The sequence below is a fragment of the Xyrauchen texanus genome, chromosome 17, assembly GCF_025860055.1.
Source record: "Xyrauchen texanus isolate HMW12.3.18 chromosome 17, RBS_HiC_50CHRs, whole genome shotgun sequence".
In the NCBI taxonomy this organism is placed as follows: Eukaryota; Metazoa; Chordata; class Actinopteri; order Cypriniformes; family Catostomidae; genus Xyrauchen; species Xyrauchen texanus.
The window spans coordinates 2355431-2378795 of record NC_068292.1 but is presented as its reverse complement, the minus strand read 5'-3'; the positions used below and the strand labels follow the sequence as shown (position 1 = coordinate 2378795).

Sequence of the window (23365 nt, the reverse complement as noted above, 5' to 3'; positions counted from 1 at the left end):
ATATTGAGATATATAGAGCCCTAAATGAATTCTTCCTTGGTTCTTTCTGACTGTTGCATCATGCCACTGTACTTCCAACAGTGCTTGAAAAAGTGATGGCTGTAATGCTGTTGTGTTTGCAGGATTTTACATTATTTTCTTCTGCAAATGACAAGGCAAATAAAGATGGATTTTATTGTCAAAGAAGTGCATCATCAACCAGTTACTAACTTTACATTAGAAAAACATTTACATTCTCTGCTTAAATGCTAAAATGCTCATGCTAAATTATGAACTAAACATTAATATTCAAATTTTTGTTCTGGTCTATTCTTGGTTCTGCACATTGTTAATGAAGTGTATCACATTTAGATCAGTGATTTAAATTAGCCTCGGTTCAATATAAACTAAACAATAACCTTTATGTTTTCTGCTAGCTTTATCTTGGTTCTAGTGTCTATGATAACTATGGCAATATTTCTGTGAGAATTTGTGTATTGTACTGTATATTATTACAATACTAACATCAAGAGATGACATTAAGCTTTATTTTTTTCCTTCAAGCCCTGTCACTTTCACTACGTTCTGTCTTGCTCTACAGCATCAAGTTTAAGTCATCAGTTATATGTAATACATGTTCATATCTTCTGTGCCATGCCAGTAAATGTATCTCTTATCAAAATGGGTCACTGTTACGTCTGTTTGCACATAGAATGTGGTTGAAAACCCAAATGTAAAAAGCATTCCTGAAATTTAAAGATTTATGAGGAATTATTTTAGGAATTCAAGTGCCTGTAGGGCAAAAGGTGTGTGCTGTCAGACAATATGAAGTGTGTAAACCCTACTTGCCTAAAGTGGATGTTAATAACTGTATCTTTCATCTATTGGATGACATACATGAAGGGTGTCTCCTTTTTGTAAACCCAGGTTTTCATTGACCAATCTACTCTCTCCTCTGGTAAGTCTGTCCAACACACCCTGGGATGTGTAACATGTGCTGGGCATTGCTGTGGGTGGTTCCTAATAGACATTGCTGTGCATATGCCTCAGTGTGACAAAGGTGTGCTGAATGGACACTTCTTTGTACCATTTTTAGAATCCTATTTTTTACTTAAAGTACTTTTGGACATTGTGTTTGCAAGTGTCTTCTACAATCCAGTCACACATTTTTAGAGTCTGCCGACTGGGCTTTTTGATTCTAACAGTTTCTTCCTTGCTTGTGTGAGGTGGGAGGAGCTGCCTGGATCACAGTACTTGCTCTCTTTCTCCCTATTACACACACCCCCTCTCATTGCAGCTCTGCCAGTCCGGACTCACTTCCAAGCAAGGCTGTGGAAAGAAGAGAACAGTTTTCCACCTCTAAGTTTTTCCTTTGCCTCTGAGAAAGTTTAAGGAGAAAGAAGCTGTCTTGATGAGGAGGGAATTCACCTACACAACAGCGGACAAGCACAAAATAGCAGGTTGTATTTATTTTTAGCTTCCTTCTTGATTACATTGGTAGCACGTGTCAGCAGGCTCTGCCTCTGGACCCTAAAGAGTGAGGTCATCCAGTGATTTGTTCTTCTTTTTCGAGTAGCTGTTACTGAGACGCTTTCAGACTCACCAAGGAAGCACAATGGTTGCTGGAATGGTAATGCCCCTTGATAACCTGAAGGCCATCTATGAGCATCTTTTTCGGGATGGTGTCATGGTGGCCAAGAAAGACAAGCGGCCCCAGACCAAGCATCCCGAGATTCCTGGTGTGGAAAACCTGCAGGTAATTAGAGCCATGGGTTCACTGAAGTCCAGGGGATATGTGAAGGAAACCTTTGCATGGAGGCACTTCTACTGGTACCTTACTAACACAGGGATTGTTTACTTGCGTGATTACCTGCATTTGCCGGTGGAGATTGTGCCGACTCCGCTACAGAGAGTGCGACGCCCAGCTGAAACTCTGGCCATCGCCCACAGGGCGGCACGGGTACAAGCTATTGAGGGTCCAACTTCTTATGTCCCCAAGCCAGGCAGGATGAGTACAGAAAACCAAGAGGCATTGTTGGATCGGCAGGGGTACCGCCACAAAACGATGAGCACTGATGAGTTAGAAATGATTGAATCCAATGAGAGAATGGCAAGATTTAGAGGTCGTCCAATGGCTAGAAGTCAGATCAAACCCAATGAATCATGGGAATCAAAAGACCAGCCCATGCTTTCAGATACACGTGGTTACACCAAAGAAATGGAATCAATTGTTAGGAGGAAGGTTGCTATGGATACAATTTCTCAAATGTCTCCTGTTAAAACCTACCATGCTAAGCCAGTTAAACAGGAAAAGATTATGGAAATGGAACTCAGGGACTGCACTACGACAGCACTTGTTCATAAATCACAAAAGGTTAACATCAGCTTGGATATGCAAACCATCTCATCAGCAGTGGGGGCAATTGCAGTGAAATCCCCCATATTTTCTGTCCCTAATGAAGCAGTTAAAGACAAGCCCAATGATGAAGTGTATATCAAGGTCTCTCATGAAACCACATCTAAATTCACTGCCGATAGCAAAACAGATAAGGATGCTCTTCATACTACTTCCTCAAAACCAAATGTAGAGAAAATACATAAAACCACAATGACCAAGGAAAAGGCCATAGAAGATGTGTGTGCCAATGTCTCTCAGGAAACAACATCCACAGTAATTGGTGGTGGCAGAATGGCTAAAGTTGCTTCTCAGCCAACTCCCTCAAAACCAAAGGTAGTGAAACCACCAAAAATCACAGCGACCAAGGAAAATGCCACAGAAGATGTGTGTATCAAGGTTTCTCAGGAAACAACATCCACAGTAACTGGTGAAACAGCTAAGGATGCTGCTCATCCTACTCCCTCTCAACCAAAGGTGGAGAAGACACAGAAAACCCTTGTGACAAAAAATGTGCAGGATGTGCCAGCTGTTTTATCAACAATGGCGACAATAGCATCAGAATCCTCTGTGTCATCTGTACCAACTGAAGCAGTCAAAGAAGATTCCATAGAAGATGTGTGTATAAAGGTCTCTCAAGAAACCACATCCAAAGTAACAGATGATAGCAAAAAGACAAAGGATGTTACTCAAACTTTGCCCTCTAATCCAAAGGTAGAGAAAACACCAAAAACAACAATGGCCAATGAAAAGGCCATAGAAGATGTATGCTTCAGGGACTCTCAGGAAACCACATCCACAGTAACAGGTGATAGCAAAACAGCTAAGGATGCTCCTCATCCTAATTCTTCAAAATCAAACTTGGGGAGAAAACAAGAAAAAACAACATCCAAAAGTGTATACAAACATCCAATCAAGAATGAAAAAGCAGCCATTTCAATGGAGACCTCCATTGCACCAAAACATGTGACTGCTGTTCATGCAGCTGAGCCAAATACTTCCATCAACACTCAGATTTCTCTTGAATCATCAGTGCTGCCTCTGGCTATGAAAAAAAAAGATTTTGCAAGACACAGTGATGAGAAGAAATCAGAGGTTTATGTACCACAACACACCCAAAATTTTAGGGATTCATCCTCCACAGCGGAGCCGCACAAAACACCTGTTACTGTTCAAATTGAGGAGCAACAGAGAGTACCTGGTTCCCAAAAGTCTGAGGGAGCTCAAGAAGCCTCCAGAGATCATGAAACTCTGCCATCAAAAGTTCATGAAAAGGTGGAGACTCCTCATGCCATTTCTGCTGCTGAGGTCAAGGCAGAGGTTAAAGGTCACAAGCCTGAGCCGACCCTTGTATCCCAGTCCCCATCTACAGGTCCTGATGCCAAGATAAACAAAGATGACATTGTTAAGACTTCAGAAGTATTTGCAAAAACTGTAATGAAATTGGAGTTTCCAACAACAACACCCAAACTGATAGATTCTGTTCAATCATCAGCAAAACCGACTGAGAATCCTGTTGCAGAAGCTAAAGTGGAAAATGACAGCTATATGGAAGATGCCTCAAAGCCTTTAAAAGGAAAAAAGAAAAATAAATTTGCAAACAAAACTGATTCTGGTTCAAAACAAGTTCCACCACCTGTGGTTGAGACAAAAGCAGTGGAGGTAAAGACGGCTGAACAGGATGCCTTCAAAGTTGATCTCCTTAAGGTCAAATCCCCCAAGCAAGCTGCAACACAATATTCTAAAAAGACATCCCCTGAAGGAATGAGCACTGCAGAAAGCATGCAGCCAACAGCTGTACAAAGTGAGGCCCTCGCACACAAAGAGGAGGTGGAGCTTTCTCAGCCTTTGGCTGAAAAACGGGAGGTTCTGAAAGGAAAAACATCCTCCACACAGAGGCAGTGGGAAGCACCGGCAGCCTCAGCGTCAGTAGCAGCAGCCTCAGCCCAGTCCAGCCCCCACCCTGAGCCAGGGGAACCTCCCAGCGTTGCACAACACACAGGCGCTCCCGACACACAGCAGAGTAAAGAGAGGCAGAGACGGCTCTCGGATAGCAAGGCCACAGTGCAGCCTGTCATCACTGGCCCTCTTCCCACTGAAGAGATCACTTGTGACTTGCAAAAGCAGCCTACCGACGACGCCATGAGGAAGAAGATTGTTGTGGTTGAGGAAGTGATTGAAGTGCAACAGATCGCCAGTCCTGTTGCGGGCCAACCTGTTGCATCCCCACTGCCAGAAGTTGCAGGAGATGATTTGGACTACGATGTCTTGGAGAAATTGGCCATAGACCGTGGCCTCCTGCAGGGTAGTGTCGAAGAGACAAGTTGGGATCATTCACTACAAGAGCCAGAGGACAAGACCTTCCCCAACTTTATTGAAGGTACAAGAGCTTTACAGTTCCATCTCACTCTCTTTCACTCATGTGCTTTAGATGTCAGTAGTACTACTTCAGTTACCATCTGTGTTTGCTGTGTGGGAGGTTCAAGGTGACTGCTGTGGTGTCAGAATAGCTGCACTATGCATGCTTGAGAGGCATGTAACATTGTATGCACCTTATTAGAGTGAACAGTGCATGAGTTCTATATTTATTGACTTAAATATCAATATATATATATATATATATATATATATATATATATATATATATATATAAACTACCACACCACATATATTACAGGCAGTAGTGTTGTTAGTGCAAATAGAAGCTCACATGCTTTGTAGCATATTCAAATGATATTGTGGTGGTTTCAATTCACATTAGCAAGTAAAAAGACAAGAGCTGTATAAACACCCCTGGAACTTGTTCTCTATCAAATTGTTTTTTGGAGGGTTGCCTTGTTTGTTACTGTTTCTTTCTACAAGCATTTGTGAAATAAACTCCTTATAGTGAATCACACCAGATCCACACCCGTAACATCTAATTATGTCTGCAAGGGATCATCCTTTTTGATTCAACATAATGTGACTGCCAAGCTTGTGATTTTGGGGTTTTATTTTATTTTATTTATCTTAAATGGGAATATCAAACTGGTGGTAATAGGCAGTTAAGCAACACTTTGTTTCACTTTAGTCAGTTCTCCCCTCCCTGTTGCCAGACATAACCCAATACAGTAAATCTCTTCTCAATGCAAAAAAAAAAAGAAAAAAAAAGCTCATGCTACAAAAAAGAAAAAGACAAAAAAAAGAGTTTGTGCCAGTTCTCAATTTTATATGATTTCAGTTGAAGAAAACTGTCATACTAGTTTATAAATGTATGAACCCAAAAGTTCAATGCATGTCAGGGTGCATGTCATTTTTTTTTCAATTAAACCTTGTAAAATTGTAAAGTTTTTAATGTTGATTAGCAATGATTAGCATTAGCATTTTGTGTATCAGAGCAACCGGCTAAAGAATCTGCCTTCAAAGCCTGACAGGCAAAGTAGTGAAACATTTGACCTAGTCATGAGAGGCTTGTAGGTTCCAAGAAGTAGTCAGATTTGGCACATCATAGTGGGTGTGTTAAGTAGGTGTCTCGTATCGAAAAGATCCTAAGGCAACTAGCTTTTTGTTTAATTATTTTGATTTGTCATTTCATCATGTGAGGAGTTTTGGTAAATCACAATTCCCATATTCCAGCCAAACTCTAGATTTAAACAGGAAGCATAATTTATACTTAACTATGCTCAGATGTCAGATCAATAGCAAACTACCACAACACACACTCAAGTCAGACCTACTTGAGAGATTCATGCATTGTAATTTTCTGCTGCCCCCTGCTGTATCTTCAAAGACCTGTCTATATGACAAGAGCCTCTGCCTCTATAACACCTTCAGCTGAAACATTTCAACAGGGGCTCAACAGATTAGTAATGGAGACTGGAACCTATTCTCATCTCTAATGCCCTGAATGCAATACTTTAATAATTGTTTATTTTGAGATGTTTAGTAGCAATGTAGGGCCTACTCAGTTCAAGCAACAATGCAATGTTTCAGTGTGCTGTTTTTGCTTTCTCCTCCATAAATTCCTGCATGTGTGTGATGTTGTGACAGAGCCTCTCTGATGTTCTCAATGCCACATGATTGTTGGGTAGTATGCGAGTCATCCAGTGTCGAACTCAGTGATGCCAAATGATTCTGAAATCTTGTCTGACTCATTCTATCAATGGCTGGTGTTGTGACTTCAAAGAAATTAGCAAACAAATTAGTTTGGTTTCTGCTATATTTCTAAAATTCTAAATTGGGAATTCAGCTTTTAATTGTAAAAAATGTCTGATTGTTGGATGTGTATTGAGTTACTTTTTGCAGTCATGAAGAGTTGAGCTATTCTAACACCTGGGAGGGTTCTGGGAATGTAGCAGTGGCTAGGGGTGTTGAACATTTGTTCATAATCATTAACTGATTCGCTCAGTGATCATTTCTGCAGATTACATCTTTATGCCAGATAAATGTTGTATGCTATGAACAGAGACTATTTAACAGAGATGGGTCACTTCTATTAAATTGAATGTGAGAAACTGGAAGGCCCAATGGTCAAAGGATGTTGAAAAGGAAGTCCTGCCTTACAGACAAAAGAGCCAATCACCTTGTAGATGCAGACATTGCCTGTCAATCTGTTCGAGAATGAGTATTAGCTTGAAAATTTTTCCCACAAGCTGAGAAAATTGAATTTTTTTGCATAATCTCAGGTAAAGAAGCACAATTTGTGATACCAGTGTTGTCAAATTTTGAAATATGTTCTTTGATCATAACCTTAACCAACTGTTTTGGAGATTACGTTCTTTTGCCATTCAAGTAGTTTTGAGATGCACTTGTATGCCGCATGTTTATATTGAAAATTAGCTGCACAGGAGCATTCCAAAGATGGTCGCTGAGTGGACTGACTTGCTAGAGAGTCTTTGCTATGAGTTAGTCATTGAATCATTGATTAAACTGATTCGTTTATAAACACGACTGAAACATTCATGACCGAAACAATGGAAAAAGGATTAGTTCACCTAAAATATTCATTCAAATCACTTTGTTCAAGAACAAAACACCACTTGCTGTAGCCATCAGCTAGCATTGAACATGTTTACATGCATTATCATGCTTGATAAGCTGACAAAGTATAAGGTGAGGGTAAATGTTTGAAGCAAGAAACAATCGACACAGGTAGATTTTTGCCCATTACAAACACGTCAGAACAGAGAATTACCCAATGATTTAAAATCTCATGTAAACTTGGTTTTCTTGCGTTGACTGATTTTTATAATGAGCTGATTTTTGGTAGTTATCAGCATAATGGTGTGTATATAAACAAACATTGATCATATGCTGTCTCTAACAGATTATAAAGCGCTTAAAATACATGAATACTTTTTACAATATTGATTAATAATTATAAGGGATAATGTAATGCCAATTAACGTATAACCCCGATAGGTGAAAGGAACCCAATGTAAAGCACTTTTGCTTTTAAAATATGGTTGTCTTAGGCGTCTTCATGCAAATTCAACTAAACATCTTTGCTTCTACTGACAGTTATACAGTATGTAGTAGATTTATGATGCATTCCTCTGAAATAACAGTTGTTTTGATGTCACTTTGATGTGCTTTTCTGTCAAATACCCTTAGGTGAGCATCTGTAATGATACACAAGAACTCATTCTTGAATTCCCTGCTGGCATATATTTTCCTCAGCAAGAATAATGGTTACTATATCAGTTGTAAAGGTGCACTTTGCAAGGTGGTCTATAATACAGTACTTGCCAGACAGGGGAAAATACAGTATATAAATAAATAAATCAAAAGCCTCCCAAAGCATCTACTTTAATGAAATGTTTGTGATTTATATGTATCTTGCAATTAATATTATTTAGTGAGAATACATGGTTACTTTTAAATGACCATCAATGCAGAAACATAATTTTTGCCTGCAAAATGATGCACAGGCCCGGCTCTACGAAGGTGCTTGAGAGTGCTGAGCACCCGAGATAAAGTGAGTAGTATTCAGCTGGTCTTTATTGTAAAATAAAGCAGCTTTTCTAGGCTATTGAATGTACGGGAGATAATATTTTTTTAACCTTAGAGGTCCCAATCACCCATTCACACACACACTCATTCACCAAGAGCTGTAATGCAAGGTGCTAGCCTGCCATTGGGAGAAACTTGGGGTTCAGTGTCTTGCCCAAGGACACTTCGGCATGTGGAGTCCTGTGATTAGCAGCCAACCCGCTCTACCACCTGAGCCACAGCCGCCCCCATTATATGCTATTATTTCAATAATTTATTTCAGGTTTTCTCAAGGTCTTATAAGTTGGTACATTTACATACATATAACCGCCTGTGGCACTCCACCATCGTGATCCTAGCAGTCACAGTGATCCTAGCAGTCCTCTTTGTTAATGTAATAGGAAATGTGACCCACTGTTGTTCACATCTATTTATAATATATTGAACAACCTCACTATAGTAAGATTGAATCTGGCACTGATTACTAGTGCTGATCAGTCAGTGCTCATCTTATTTTCAACAATGTTGTGAATCATGCCAAGTGCTGCAAATTAACTGCCTTCAAGCATACCTTTTGAGAGCAGACATAAGTGCTGTAATCATGAGAGGAAAACAAATTGACTCTCTGTCAACACCATAATTCGCACTGCCATATGCTAATTTCAGTCCATTGCTATGTAAAACTATACTATATTTAGCAAGTCTGGCTCCATGGGAGGTCTCGAAAGACTCACAATATGGCAAAAGAGGCCGGCTAAGATTCCTAGCCATGTCAGGCATCCCATTACTACATTCCATATTTAAATACAAAAATGATGAACACTGGCACTTGGTTGCGGTTTGGAAATTCTCTAGTATTGCAATTGTTTAATGAATCCCTACTGTCCAGCACTGTACAATATGCTGTAGTGTATCGAAATGTGATAATGTTTTATTTGGCCAGTTCATGCCAATAGTTCCATGTAAGCTGCCGTCTTGGTGTCTGCCAGCAGTAGGGATGGCAAACAGCGAGGCAAGGCAAAGCCTAGATATCTGTGATGCAGTATCATAAAATAACTCCAAATAGCCACCATCCAGGAACATGCTATCAGGCCCTCTGAAGCCAAAAAGAGGCCACAAGTGTTTCATCAGATTCTAACTGTGCCAGTGTGAGCTGCTCGCCCTGCTTGATATTTATATTGACAGCGACTCTTGTACCCTTCCCCTCTCAACCCCCACCCCGACCCCCGCCCCGGTCCCCTCTGCCTCCGCCCACCTAACTGCAAAGCCACCAGGGAGCTGGGCTGACATATCCAAACAGCAGGCATGGGCCATCAAAAATAAGGAGACAGCACTGACCAAACAAACTGAGACTTTTTCTTTATTCGTCCAGTACCTGCTTTGTGTTTAAGAAACTTCATGAAGGTCGTACCTGGTAGGTCAACGAATCAATAGCGCGTCTTTATTCTATGTGTTTGTTTGGCATGTGAAATGTTGTTTTGGACAAGATAAGAGGGGTAATGCTTTGTATTGTCATACAGTACACAGATGCTTTAAATTTCAAATATTTTAAGTTTGAACTTCTATTCCGTATCTACACACATTCACACTTGAATTACATTTGAGGCTTGGTGTTAGTTGGATTATGTATTTTTTGTTGTCCTACGTTTGATGCAGTGTTACTAGTCCTCATTCTCCAGATACCTGGAGGTGCTACCGTGACAAACTGATGGTTACATTGTGACAAAGCTGTGTGGACAGGTAGAAAAAGAGGAAGAGAGTTGGGTTTCAGAAGGAAATGATCTTTTTGGAAATGTGAAGTGTTCCAGATCTGTGCTATTTCTGAGAATGGTAAAAATGCTCCCACCTGTTTCTGGTGTGATGAAGACTTCTCTGGCTTTGTAATAACAGAAAGCGCCTGGGGTTTAAGTGGGCTGCCATTGGAGGAAATGTCAACGAACACCATGTTGTTTGATTTCAAAACATTACGGTGATGTTTCTGCTGCAGAAATAGCTCATGCACAATCCGTATTAAAGAAATAGACTGGATTCAATACATGTTAAACTGGATGTGAATGCGTGTGTGAGATTTAGACTCATACCTCAATTTTTACACTGCAAAAGAAATTATTTTCATAATTAATATTTTTGCCTTATTTTCCAGAAAAAAATATCTAAATGTCTTTGTGACAAGTTACATTTACTTAAGAAGCATTATTACATATGATATTAAGTATTCAGTGAAATATCATTATATATTATATATAATATTATACAATGCAATTTTGCTGTTTTTGTTTAGTTTTAAATAGTGTTGTGAGGATACGTCGATATTTTTTACTGAAAACAAGACAAAAACTGTGTAAAAACAATCTAACAAACACAAATTGTGTACAGAAATGAGCCATTATAACTGTCAAATCAATTTTGTCTTTGTTTTTGCTGAAATACATGTCAAAATGATTGTCTGTGGTAATCAAGAGCATCTAACAGATGCCGTCATCATAAAATGGCATTCACAGCCCAAGTAGGTGTACATACCTGATTGAATTTGATTCATTGGAAGGAAGTGCTCGAAAAGTAGGAGAAATTGGTAATGTCACCTAAAATGAATAATTTATTTAGAGGCGGAGCAAGTTATTGCATTATTAATTAAATTGAATGAAGACACTCTTTGAACTCATTAAACCTTGAATATATATTAAAAAAGTAAATATGGTTATTTATTTATTTATTTGTCCACTTTAACATGTATTGAACCCAGAATATTTCTTTAAACACGTGATTAGTTTTGAATGTGTGTGTTTGAATACACATTGTCTTTGAAATGAAGGTGGAGTGTTGTTTTAAAGAGCTGATGATTTCTTTCATCATTTACTTTTGGGTGGATCATTATCCTTGAATTGATTAAATTCCTTCCTGTCTTTAATCATTAAAGAGTGCAACCTTTTAATTCAGAACTCAACTGGAGAGTGTCGTGAAGAACATTCATTGAAATACTATGCCAAATGTAAACCTGCTCACTTTGTGTTGAAATACAATTATAGACAGAAAGAGACAATGTGTTTACACAGCAAAAAATACAGAAAAATAATCATTACATCTTTTTTGCATGTTTTACATTAAATATATCTACATTTCCTTAAAACAAGATACATTTACATGATAAGCAAATTATTTAGGCCACATTTTCAGATTCCTAACATCATGATTTTCTAAAGTTTGCAATTAATGCATTTTTAAATGAAAATGTATAGAGAATATATATCATGAATTGTTTATTTTCAAATGTATTGTTAGCACTATACATTCATTAACATTGGTCAACTACATTAATTAACATGAACTAACAATAAACAATAATATTAGCAGTACTTATGAATCTGAGTTTATGTTCATTTCAGCAAATTACTACATTTTTTAAATGAAAAGTTGTAAACGTTAACATTAGTTAATGCATTATGAACTAACATGATCTAACCATGAACAATTGTATTTTCATAAATTAATAATAACTATGATATTATTCCTCATTCATTATTATTAAAACATATTGTTCATAGTTAGTTCATGATACCTAATGCAATAACTAATGTTAACAAATAGAACCTTATTGTAAATTGTTACCAATGTATTTTTTGTACCTTTTTTACATTGTTTTCTCTTGTTTTATTCTTAAAACAAATACATAAATAAATTAACTTCTTATATTCTTTGAAAACAAGTTTTATTATCTCATATAGCTTTGTAAGTGTATTTTGTTTTAAGGATGTCTTGCTAAAAAGACATGATTTTTGCAGTATGGAATGCACAGTTTAAGTTGCTTCAGCTGTGTATTGAGCTGTAGAACAGGTAACAGAACATGGGAAGGGTTGTGAGAATGATATAGATGGAATGTAGACATGAAAACCCGACAAAAGGAAAGGAAGGAGAAAGTGACAAGTTTATTCCCCTTTAACTCCAGGTTTGGCCTTGATAAGCCACACATGGCATCTTTTTTCCCCTTAAAGTTCCCCTACAATTCCAGGACACACCCTTGTCACCCCATACCCTCCCATCTGTTCCGGCTGCCTGACTCATGCAGGTTTATCTCAGCCCTAATGCCACTGAGCCGCACAGAGTCTGCTCTCCCCACTCTGGTCCTTTTAACCTCTTACACTCTGCAGACCCACCGGCAGGTCCGTGGTAGAGGTGCTATATGGCAAGCCATTTTAACACTTAACACCCTGAAGTCCCTGTATGCATAAGTTAGGGATATGTGGTATAATGTATAATGTGATGGAAGGTGATAGAGGACATTTTTTTTTTCTAGTACTTTCTGCCATCCAGTGAAAAAAAATAAGACTTTTTGCTTGAAAATTGAGAACACAGAACTGAAATGGCATGCTTTTAAACTTTAGACATTAAAAAAAAAAATGTTTTAGTCTATTATAAAATTGTAAACATATAACATATGTTATTTATTAATTATTTCAATCATTTCTTAAAATGTTGGGGGTTATCTGTAAAATGAGACTTTTATTTTTTATGAAATTACTTTATTTGAACAGGGAATTTTTAAATTTGAGAGTGAAAATTTCATGCAGCAGCCCAAAAACCCTGCAAAGCATAAGAGGTTAAGGCAAATTGTTACCCTGATTGCAGTCTGGCGTTTAAGGCAATGCAGAGGAAAAGGTAAGAGATTTAATAGCAGTGGAATATTAAAAGATCTTGTTTGTTCTCAAGCTTAGTTTTGATTTCTCTGCTGGGTTTGTGCTCTCTCCTGTCTTGTAGACATTATTCTTGCCCTGTCTTGCTATATTAGGGCTTTTTGGTGCAGTAAATTTAACCTTTTTATTCTTGTGAGAGCATATTGTCAGATAATGAGAAAGGGGAGTGGCTTGTGGATAAATGTTGTTTTTGTAAGGTTACATAGATCTGATGCACATTCGTTCATGTTTTTATCTGTTTATTCTTTATTTTGTACCAGATTTATATTTAACCTTGTCATATTTATGCCATTTCCTTTGCACCACAATTCTGTTTACAAAATGCTTTACTGAGGAATTACTGAGTCAAGCCAATATTAATTGATCAAATTGATCATGCATGCAGCAGTGATTGCAGGCTATAAAATGTTATGTGTGCAAGTTTGGAAGAAAATCGGAAATAGAAATGACAGAATTAGGGCTGCGTTTTCCAAAAGCATCGCAAGTTTAAGTTGATTGTAGATAAAATTGGTGCCTATGGTTTCTATGATTTACTTGGGTGTTCAATGTTTTTGTGGAACACAGCCCTAATTAGTTATTGGATAAATGTTTGCTTTTTATAATTGCAAACAGCTAATCAAATGTGTAGTCATTCATTTAGTTGTTTATTCTTTGTTTATACAATGAATATTGCATCACACTTCCAGCTACCAAAATTTAAGTTAAAAGTGGTCAAAATGTATCAAATGCATGACAATTCAGCATGCAGCAATAATTGATAATCATAAAATTGTATGTATGCATAAATCAGAACAGTTAGAAGTTAAAAAAAGAGACTCTCAGAGACCCATAGAAATTGATGTTATATTATTTTCTCTTTGATCATATTTTTAGGAAGCCTCTTAATATAAAAATCGTCTAGGTTACGGATGTTGTGTCAGAGAAGCGACACTAGGGGTCTCTCTTGAGCACCGAATATGCCTCTGATCTATGAAAAAAGGCCAATGGGAATTAGGCAGACAGTATTTGCATACTGGTATTGGATATGGTCCGGCCACTACAGTGGTGTCGAAGAAGCGACAGTAGGGGTCCAATTCAAATCACGCCATGTGCTGAGCCGTGCACGTGTACTTCTGACAAAAGAGCAGGCAGGTATTTTATGTGCATAGGCGACCAGTTGTGTCAGACTGCACGTACCCTTCCCCAATGCCCCATAAAAAGTCGTCGGAATCCTTTTACCCTAATTAGGGGAACAAGGCGACGCTTGCCAACCTGTGAACGGGCCGAGCCTAGCCGGGCCTCTTTTCTCTCTATGTTTCTCGCGTAGAGCCAAATGGCTGGGACCCCTGGGAGAGAAAGTGCATAGTTTTACCTGGGTTTACCGAGGGAAAGGGCGCTAGGTGCAAGCGATCCACCTGGCCAGTCCATCAGTGTGTTACTGAGTTCTACCGGCTCGGACATGAGAAAACATGGGACGATACTGACTCAAACCTGAGATTGTAAAATCTTGCAAAGGTATTAGGTGTTGCCCAGCCCGCTGCTCTACATATGTATGCCAGGGAGGTGCCCCTGGCCAGTGGCCACGAGGACGCAACACTCCTTGTTGAGTGTGCTCAGACCCGTAAGGGGGGGCACTGCCTGGGTTGATAGGCCAACGAAATTGTGTCCACCACCCACCAATTCGTGAACAAGCGACACTTCAGGGCGTAAAGTTTCCTGGTAGAGGGGGCTCTGGCTTAGCTGATTGTGTCTACGACGGCAGGTGGTAGACTAGCTAGACCAAGGGCCAGACGTGGAGGTTCCAGAGGTCTGGGTGTGGATGCCAGAGCATGCCCTGTCCCTGAGAAAGAAGGTCTTTCCTCAGGGGAATTCACCAGGGAGGGGCTGTCGCGATGAGTATAAGGTCCGAGAACCAGGCCCGGGTGGGCCAGTAAGGAGCCACTAGGGTGACTTGTTCTTCGTCCTCCCTGACCTTGCACAGCACCTGTGCAAGAAGGCTCACCAGGGAAAATGCGTACTTGCGCAGCCCCGAGGGCCAGCTGTGTGCCAGCGCGTTTGCCCTGAGGGGAGCCTCTGTTCGGGCATACCAGAGCGGGCAGTGGGAGGTATCTCGGGAGGCAAACAGGTCTACCTGGGCCTTGCCGAATCGTCCCAAATCAGCTGAACCGACATAGGGTGAGGCCTCCACTCTCCACCGGGCCAGCGTTGTCGTGACAGTGCTTCTGCTATTACATTGAGGTCGCCGGGGATGTGAGTGGCACGCAACGACTTCAGTCACGGCTGGCTCCAAAGGAGGAGACGACTGGCGAGTCGCGTCATGTGGCGGGGAGGTACGCCGCCTTGCCGATTTATGTACTCTACCGCGGTGGTGCTGTCTGACCTGACTAGGACATGTTTGTCTCAAACTAACGGGAGAAACTTCCGCAGGGCAAAGAAAACAGTCAGCAACTCTAGGCAAATGATGTGCCAGCACAGCGGGGCCCCTTTCCAACGGCTCGCAGCTGCGTGGCCATTGCACACGATGCCCCTCTGGAAAATTTTAAAGGGACCATCCAGCACTGGCTGCGCACGCTCGTTGAGCGTTGAGAGACGTGCTAACATTGAGACTGAGTATAACTCCATGCCGAGAAAAGAGATACTCTGAACCGGGTTGAGTTTGCTCTTTTCTCGGTTGACCTGAAAGCCCAAACGACTGAGGTGACTAAGCACCTGGTCTCTGTGAGTGCATAGTAACACTCGGGAGTGGGCCAGTATGAGCTAGTCGTCGAGGTAATTTAGTATGCGGATGCCGGCTCCTCGGAGCGGGGCAAGTGCTGCCTCTGCGACTATTGTGAATACGTGAGGAGACAGAGACATGCCGAAGGGGAGGACTTTGTACTGATACGCCTGGCCGTCAAACGCGAACCGTAGGAAGGGTCGGTGTCGGGGCAGAATTGAGACGTGAAAGTACGCATCCTTCAGGTCTACCGCTGCGAACCAATCTAGACGCAACGTTATGATGTGTTTTTGCGTGATCATTTTGAACAGGAGTTTGTGCAAGGCCCGGTTGAAAACTTGCAAGTCCAAGATCAGTCGTAAGCCACCGCCTTTCTTGGGTATGATGAAGTAAGGGCTGTAGAAACCCTTCTTCATCTTGGTTGGAGGGACAGGCTCTATCGCGTCTTTGAGTAAAAGTGTAGCGATTTCCGCGCGCAGGGATTTGACATGTTCGCTGTGTACTGCAGAGAAACAAACTCCCGCGAAGGGGGGCGGGGGCCTGGCAAACTGAATTGCATAACCGAGTCGAATGGTCACGCATCCACGTATCCAAGCTCCATGCTAGGGGCACCAAAGAGACAATAATATTTTATGTACCCGGCGGGGCGGAGCAGCGGGCCGGAGCAGGTAGTATGGCGTCGGGAGGCACGGACGCATCCCGAGGCTCTGGTGCTGGGAAAAGCACTTACCTTGCTCAGCACACCCAGCAGGGGGCGGGTTAGTGACTGAGGAGGAGGTCCTGTAGCGGTGTCCTCTGGACTCGTCAGAACTGGCTGGCCGGGGAACAGTCGTAGGGCTGAGGGTGGAGGGTCCGCTTCCAGCATGCCAGGACTGTTGAGGTGTGGTGGCAGAGTGCCGTGAGAATGGCATTTGCGGGCCAGGTGACCCAGAGACAATGGAAATAGCTGAGAATGTGGGAACCGCAGCCCCATGTAGGCAGTACGGCAAATTAAATAAATTCAACAAAAGATTCTCCTCCTGGCCGTCCTCCGGGGATGGAACGGTCTGCTTACCCACTCTGGAGCTAACATCTTGGTCCCTGGGACAATCGTCTCCGGAGCGCCTGGGAGCCATGCGGGTCCTCGAGGGGGTCCATGAGATGGGGAGCGTCGACTTCCTGTTGGGTGCTCGACACGTGGTTGAGGTGAAGCAGGGCGTTTCTTTGCCGCAGGAGGACGCCCTCGGCGAGCAGACGGGGCATGGCCCATGGCAGGATATGCGAGGTGGTCTCCGTCTGTTTCTTCACCATGGAGAACTGCTGGGCAAAGTCCTCGACTGTGTCGCAGAAGAGGCCGAACTGGGAGACAGGGGCGTTGAGGAAGCGCACTTTGTCGGTCTCACGCATCTCAACCAAGTTTAGCCACAGATGACGTTCATGGACCACGAGTGTGGCCATCGCCTGCCCGAGTGACTGCGCTGTGACCTTCGTGGCTCTGAGGGCGAGGTCGGTCACTGAGCGCAGTTCCTGCAGCACGTCGAGATCAGGGCTACGCGTGAGTGGCGCGGAGCCCCCAGGAACCAGTCATCCAACCGCGATGCCTGTGGGGAGGACGGAGGGTTCCAGTCCAGCCCCACGCTGGCTGCAGCCCGGGCAAGCATATCTGACATCTGCGCGTCAGCCTCAGCCTGGGCGTGCTGGCCTGAAGGCGACAGACCAGGGGAGTCCTCAGCGTCAGACGCCGCGCTCTCTGATGCAGTGGCGAGCTCATCCATCTCGAGCTCTAGAGGATAGGCAGGCGAGCCGCTGTTGCCTCGAGCATGGACGGGAGTCAACGAGCGTGCCGGGGGGCGGGTGGTCTGAGGGGGCGTACCTGGCGGAGCTGCTCCCGCTGCTGTCCCCAGATCGTCCTCAATCCCGTGGGAAGAAGGGGACGATGCGGGGGGGGGCGTCTGGAGTGGCATGCTTTCTGTTGAAAGCGAGCCACGACCGCAACGTTGCCATGATCATGTTCTCGCAGTGAGAACATGAACCATCTACAAATGCTGCCTTGGTGTGATCGCAACCCAGACACACGAGACAACGCCTGTGACGTCTGAAGCGGAGAGCACTCTACCGAGACAAGGCCTGTGACGTCTGAAGCGGAGAGCACTCTACCGCATCCAGGAACTACGCAGGGGCGGAAGGGCACTTTGACAGATGGGGAACTTGATTTTAAAGCATATATTGTTTTGGGGGTCAATTTTAAGGTAGTCAATGGGGAAAGTGTCACTACTACTGTTTAACCCCATTTTAATAAAAATAAATAGTGTATAATTTGCTGTAAACAAGCTTTGAACAAAATAAACATTTGAGTCTCCCAAGGTTAAACACTTTTTTCAGTGTATTTCTGTGCATATTTCACAGTAAGATTCTGTAGGTGTCAGAGTGGCTTGTGTGGAGTGACTGACCTTCATGCAGCTTTAATCTCATTATGTTGTGCATGTGTGTGCACTATAAACAGAACTACAAGTGCGTGATGTTGTTGTTATTTGTCATTAAAGGTCTGCAACCTCTCAAATGTTAATGTGGCTGACGGAAAGACGGCTTGTGAAGAATTTTGCAAGGTCTCATGCAAGCATACTTTCATTCACACCTTCAGGCCTGCCTCAAATGAGTCAGATTAGGGCTATGCATTGTGTTTAGGTATGATCAAGGAGCTGGACACTTCTTTGAACCTGAAACGTCTTAGTGGTACACATGTTCATGGCAAGATAGTGTCAAAATTCATTTAAAGGGGGATTTCAGGCCATATGAGTTCAGTGTTTCTGTCTCATCTCACAGTGGCTGTAAATAAGGAGCAGTTCTTGGGAATGATCCATGGTGTTCTTGTGACAGAGCTGACCTCTGTAAGCGGTTGGCAGGTGGCTTCTGTCAGTAACACTGCCCTGGAGGACAGTTATTCCCCTCCTCTTTCATGCACTTGCTTATTTGATCGTAAAGCTCACATAAACAGGATTGTGCCGATCATATGACCGCAATAAGGCATCACTCTTTAGCAAATCAAAGACCATAGCACCCTTTTCTCCTTTCTATGAATTGTGGGTTTTGAAGGGGAGGATATCATTCTGAGTAAATGTGGTGTATCTACATGTATGATGTGTATGAGGTAATGACTCCACTCCACCGTGTTCTGTGTAGTAGGCTTCATACGCAAATGTGAACCCTTTGTGCATCTACATTTGTTGACCCATCAAACTTTAGAAAATAAGTAAAAAATGTGATTATTGTCGACTCAGCGACAAGTGGCATCTCCTATCAGATATTTTTGGATCGGCACCAGTGTGTTTACTTTCCCTTCTGGCGCAAGTGTGTTGTGTTAGCAGCATAAGAGACCCGGGTTCTGATCCCGCATTAAAACCAGGAAGTAATCACCTTTGCGTAATCAGTGACAAGTGCAATTTGGAAGTTGCATTTTACCCTCTAACATAAGATTTTTACTCCACTGATGGTCAGGTTTAGTTTTGCGGTTTGGGTTGGGGGTTCAGTTTATAAAATATGCATTCCTCTTCACTGTATTACAGTTTGTGCAGCTGAAATCAACTCACATTACAACTCACTTTTGGCACCCCTCTGTGGACATTAAATCTTAAAAGTGGAGCTCACGTGTGCCAATACACCCAACAACACTTACTACTTTTACCACTGGGGGCAGTGTTTCAAATTTCAGTGTGAGAACACTCTGGACTTTTCCGAACCTGAAAATCCCCATTTCAAAATGTACAGGTTTTTCATTATTGTGGGAACCCAGAATTTAACTTCAGCAGTGTGTATGTGGAACCCCATTAGCTGACAATTTTTTAGTGTTTATGTTCCCCTGTGTCTCATCTCCATCAAACCTGGGTACTTATTTAAATTATACTTTCTTGTATGTTTCTTGTATTTTCTTGTATTTGTTTTTATAATAAAAGTACTGAATGATTTTTCCTCAATAAATGTTTGTTCTTTAATTGATAGAATGTGTGAACACATAATCAGTCAGAGATTAATCAGAGATTAGTTGCAGCAAGATAATGTTGGTGCAGTAGCAATAACTGTACTTTAAATCCTTCATTGATCTAATAGAGTTGGCCGTATTCATTTAAAGGAGCAAGGGATTGTGAATTCATCAGAGCACTTTTAAAGGCTGTAGTACGGCTTTAATTCACAACTTTGAATTGCAAATGAAATCTTACATTTGAATAACAAATAGAAGTCCAGAGCCTCTGTTTTTCCACTTGTACATTTATAAATATATTAATCAAGGGAAAACTCCACGCTAAAGTACATCAGAAATATTCTGTATGTATTTCCTAGTCAAATTCCTAATCCCACCATATTCCCAATATAGCTCCCAGATGTCTTGTGAAAAATGGTGCCATCAGAATGTATATGTTCACTTGTCACTCTGTACAGCTCTATATGGTGGGCCTCATTAAACAGCCATAATGGAAAGTTCCAGACTTGTGATGTAAACAGAGCACATATGCTCAAGGGCTCCATGAGGGGGTGTGTGATGTCTTGGTGCTTGGATATTGTTGGATGTTTGGATATTACTATGTTCTTTTGGGGAAAGCAGGGGTATGAGTATCTCTACAGAGGGCATGGATATGTTATACAGGGCCTTTAGGACTCATAAAGTGGCTTCCTGCTATTTAGACTTCTCAGGACCAAAGGGATGCATCTGCTTTAGTTCAGCTGTTATTTTTAGCCCTTTAGTACGTCCTACAACAATTACTTTTTACCAGGGTTTTAACCAGTCATTTGCCTTATGATATCTTATAACATTTATCTTAAAATTATCGTATTTATTATCTATCTTACCAAGGTTCTTTTTTTTCTTACTTATTTGAAAGATGATCACTGATGTTACAATATTCTACTTTTCTAAACTCTTTAACCCCCTCTGATACAGTTTTTTTTAATAATGCCTCCCTATTTTTACTTCCTGTGTTTTTCAAAACTAGTTCAGTGGTCTGAATGTTACTTAGATGCAGTGATCCAGTCTTGATCTTATGTGCCACTTACTTAATAACGCAATTAAATAACTGAAGATCTAAGACATATCTTCTACATTTTCCAATTCAATAGGTAATATCGATCAAATAATCACGTTAAACTGTATAAAAGTTCAAATGTATTGTATAATAGTTCTTGTACATTGAATTTTGTTAATTATGTTGTATCAGTGTTATTTTGTTAACATTAGTAAGCACAATAATGAACATGAATTAACTATGAGTCGTATATTTAAAACTTAATATTAACTAAACATGGTGTGTTTATAATTAAATTAATAAAACATTAATTAAATATTTATTTATGTATTTTTATTGATAAAATATTACTCAATTTAAACTGATGAATTGTTTTATGAATTGGAAATGCGTAAATCTTAAAATGATTTTTTGAGTGTAAAAAATATTAATTAATTTATAAATTCATAAATTAAATACAATTATTATAACTAATGCATTCATTAATGTTAGTAAATAGAACCATTTTGTAAAGTGTTGCCAGTTTAATGTATCAAAGTTTCACAATGGTTTAAATATTTGTAAAATAAAGAAAGCAATCAGTAACAACTTTATAAAATACATTTGATTACGTTCAGTGTTGTATCAGAGTTTTATGGTAACAGTTTACAACAAGGTTGTATGTTAACATTAGTAAATACAATATCTATCATGAACACAATCTTATCATGAACTACATTTAAAACTCAACATTAATTAAATGTAATGTATTTATACATTATCAATGAAAGTATAAATGTTTTACTTGTAAAACCTTTATTGAATTATTAAATTAAATAATGAAACCCGGGGTTGTAGCAAGGTAATTTGGGCCCCTGACTCTATATTGCTCTGGGCCCTTTTACTATTAAACAAATACAGTTTAGAATTTGTTGTGGGGCCCTCTGGACATTTTGGCCCCTAGAATTGTTCCCACCTTTCACCCCACTAGCTATGGCTAATGTATTAACAAGTTAGTGTTCGTTTAAAGAACCTTGTTGTAAAGTGTTACAAGTTTCATGAATACAATTTCATAACTTTTAAATGTTTGAAGGCATCAATTAACTAATGATCAGTTAGTGATACTAATCAGCATTCCACTATTAGATGTGATATAATTTATGGTGGTGCGACGAGAGAGAGATAGTTTATGGACATGTCCGTCATGTGTATGTGTATGTGTTTGTCTTTTGTAAATAAATATTACGTATTTTGTAAATAATATTTTAATTAAATACTTAAACAAAAGACAAACACATACACATGACGGACATGTCCATAAACTATCTCTCTCTCCTTGCACCACCGTCTGTCATTGGCCTTTATCCCTCTCGGAGGCTTAATTTGCCTGATAAGGGACCGGGTGTGTATGATCACGACCCGGCCCCGCCCTCCGCCCTGCCACACAGATATATTGCTCAGACAGCTTTCCCATTGGATAAGAGTGACTTCCTTTTACTTTCATTATCACCAGTGAATGAGGTCAGGGAAAGCGTGGGAAATAATTTACCCACAACACACTATAAAGATGACCACAGGAGACCCCAACAATGCCTCGGGATGTTTTGAGCTAGATGGATTTTTCAATAATGGAATTCATTTCCAGAGAAGTTATGGAAGTTATGGAGACAGAATGAAATTTTTGTACAACAAGATGTGCTGTGTTGGTAAGTGAGATGTTTACCGTAAATGAAGTTTCATGACTGGGAGGAGTTTGATACTCAAGTCACTCCCTCTATTCATATTTATATTTGTGTTCTATTCTTTTGTGAACATCATCACCTGTTTCGTAATGTCTGGCCAGTTTATTCATCCTAATCCTGTTTTGTTGAAGAGGTGTTTTGAATCATTGTGAAGTTAAGGTGAATTAATCCTGCATTAGGCTTGTAAACACAGAGTTAGTATGGCTCTTTAAGTTGATATTTAGACATTGTTTAACTTTTTGTGCTGTTAACAACTATGCTTATGACTGTGTAGTGATGCAAGAACATCACCACACCACCAGTTGACGATTCAGAAATTATTTCAGCCTCTGAACAGATTTTTTTTCGCAACAACCAATTTATCAACTTGTAAGTGATTTCAACTGTTTTGATAAATTTCAAAAGACTTTGCCACTGAATTAAACCACCAACATCCCTTCAAACACAGGCCATCCAAAAACATGTTAGCAACCCAGAACACGGAGTATGATTGACAGGTAGAGAGCGTTTCTGATTGGCTAGTGCTTTGATTTGCAAATGAAAACAACAAAAAAACATGAATGTTCTCTTATTTAAGAGTCCATGTAGGGGTTCATTAATGAATAACAAGACAACAAAGAACACAGCAGCAAAGATACACAAACTTTGTATGACTGGAGGGAGATATTAGTTTATTAGAAATGGTATAATCTCACAGTACTGTATTTTGTCCACTCACTGTGTGATGTAGATTTATTTGGATTTTTGAGGTAACTTCACCTTCACTTCACACTCTCACACTCAAAAGTCATAATAATTAAGAAGTCCTTATGGCTACGGAGAATCAGTCTTAAGTTTACACTATAAATACAGAAATGATTAAGTGTGTGTACTTCTCTTCTGCTGCCATGGCTACTGTGTGTTTACGCAACTGATCTCAGATT

The 23365-nt window shown here is 40.6% G+C and overlaps 1 protein-coding gene across 1 annotated transcript in view; it reads left to right on the top strand.

Annotated features, from left to right (window-relative positions):
- The first annotated feature begins 4465 nt into the window (after nt 1–4465).
- LOC127657569 (plectin-like) overlaps nt 4466–23365 on the top strand; it is a 101900-nt gene continuing 83000 nt past the window's right edge. The window contains exon 1 of the mRNA XM_052146426.1: nt 4466–4754. Within this exon, the coding sequence (XP_052002386.1) occupies nt 4517–4754 (238 nt within the window). The 5' untranslated portion in view covers nt 4466–4516. The remainder of the gene's footprint in view (nt 4755–23365) is intronic.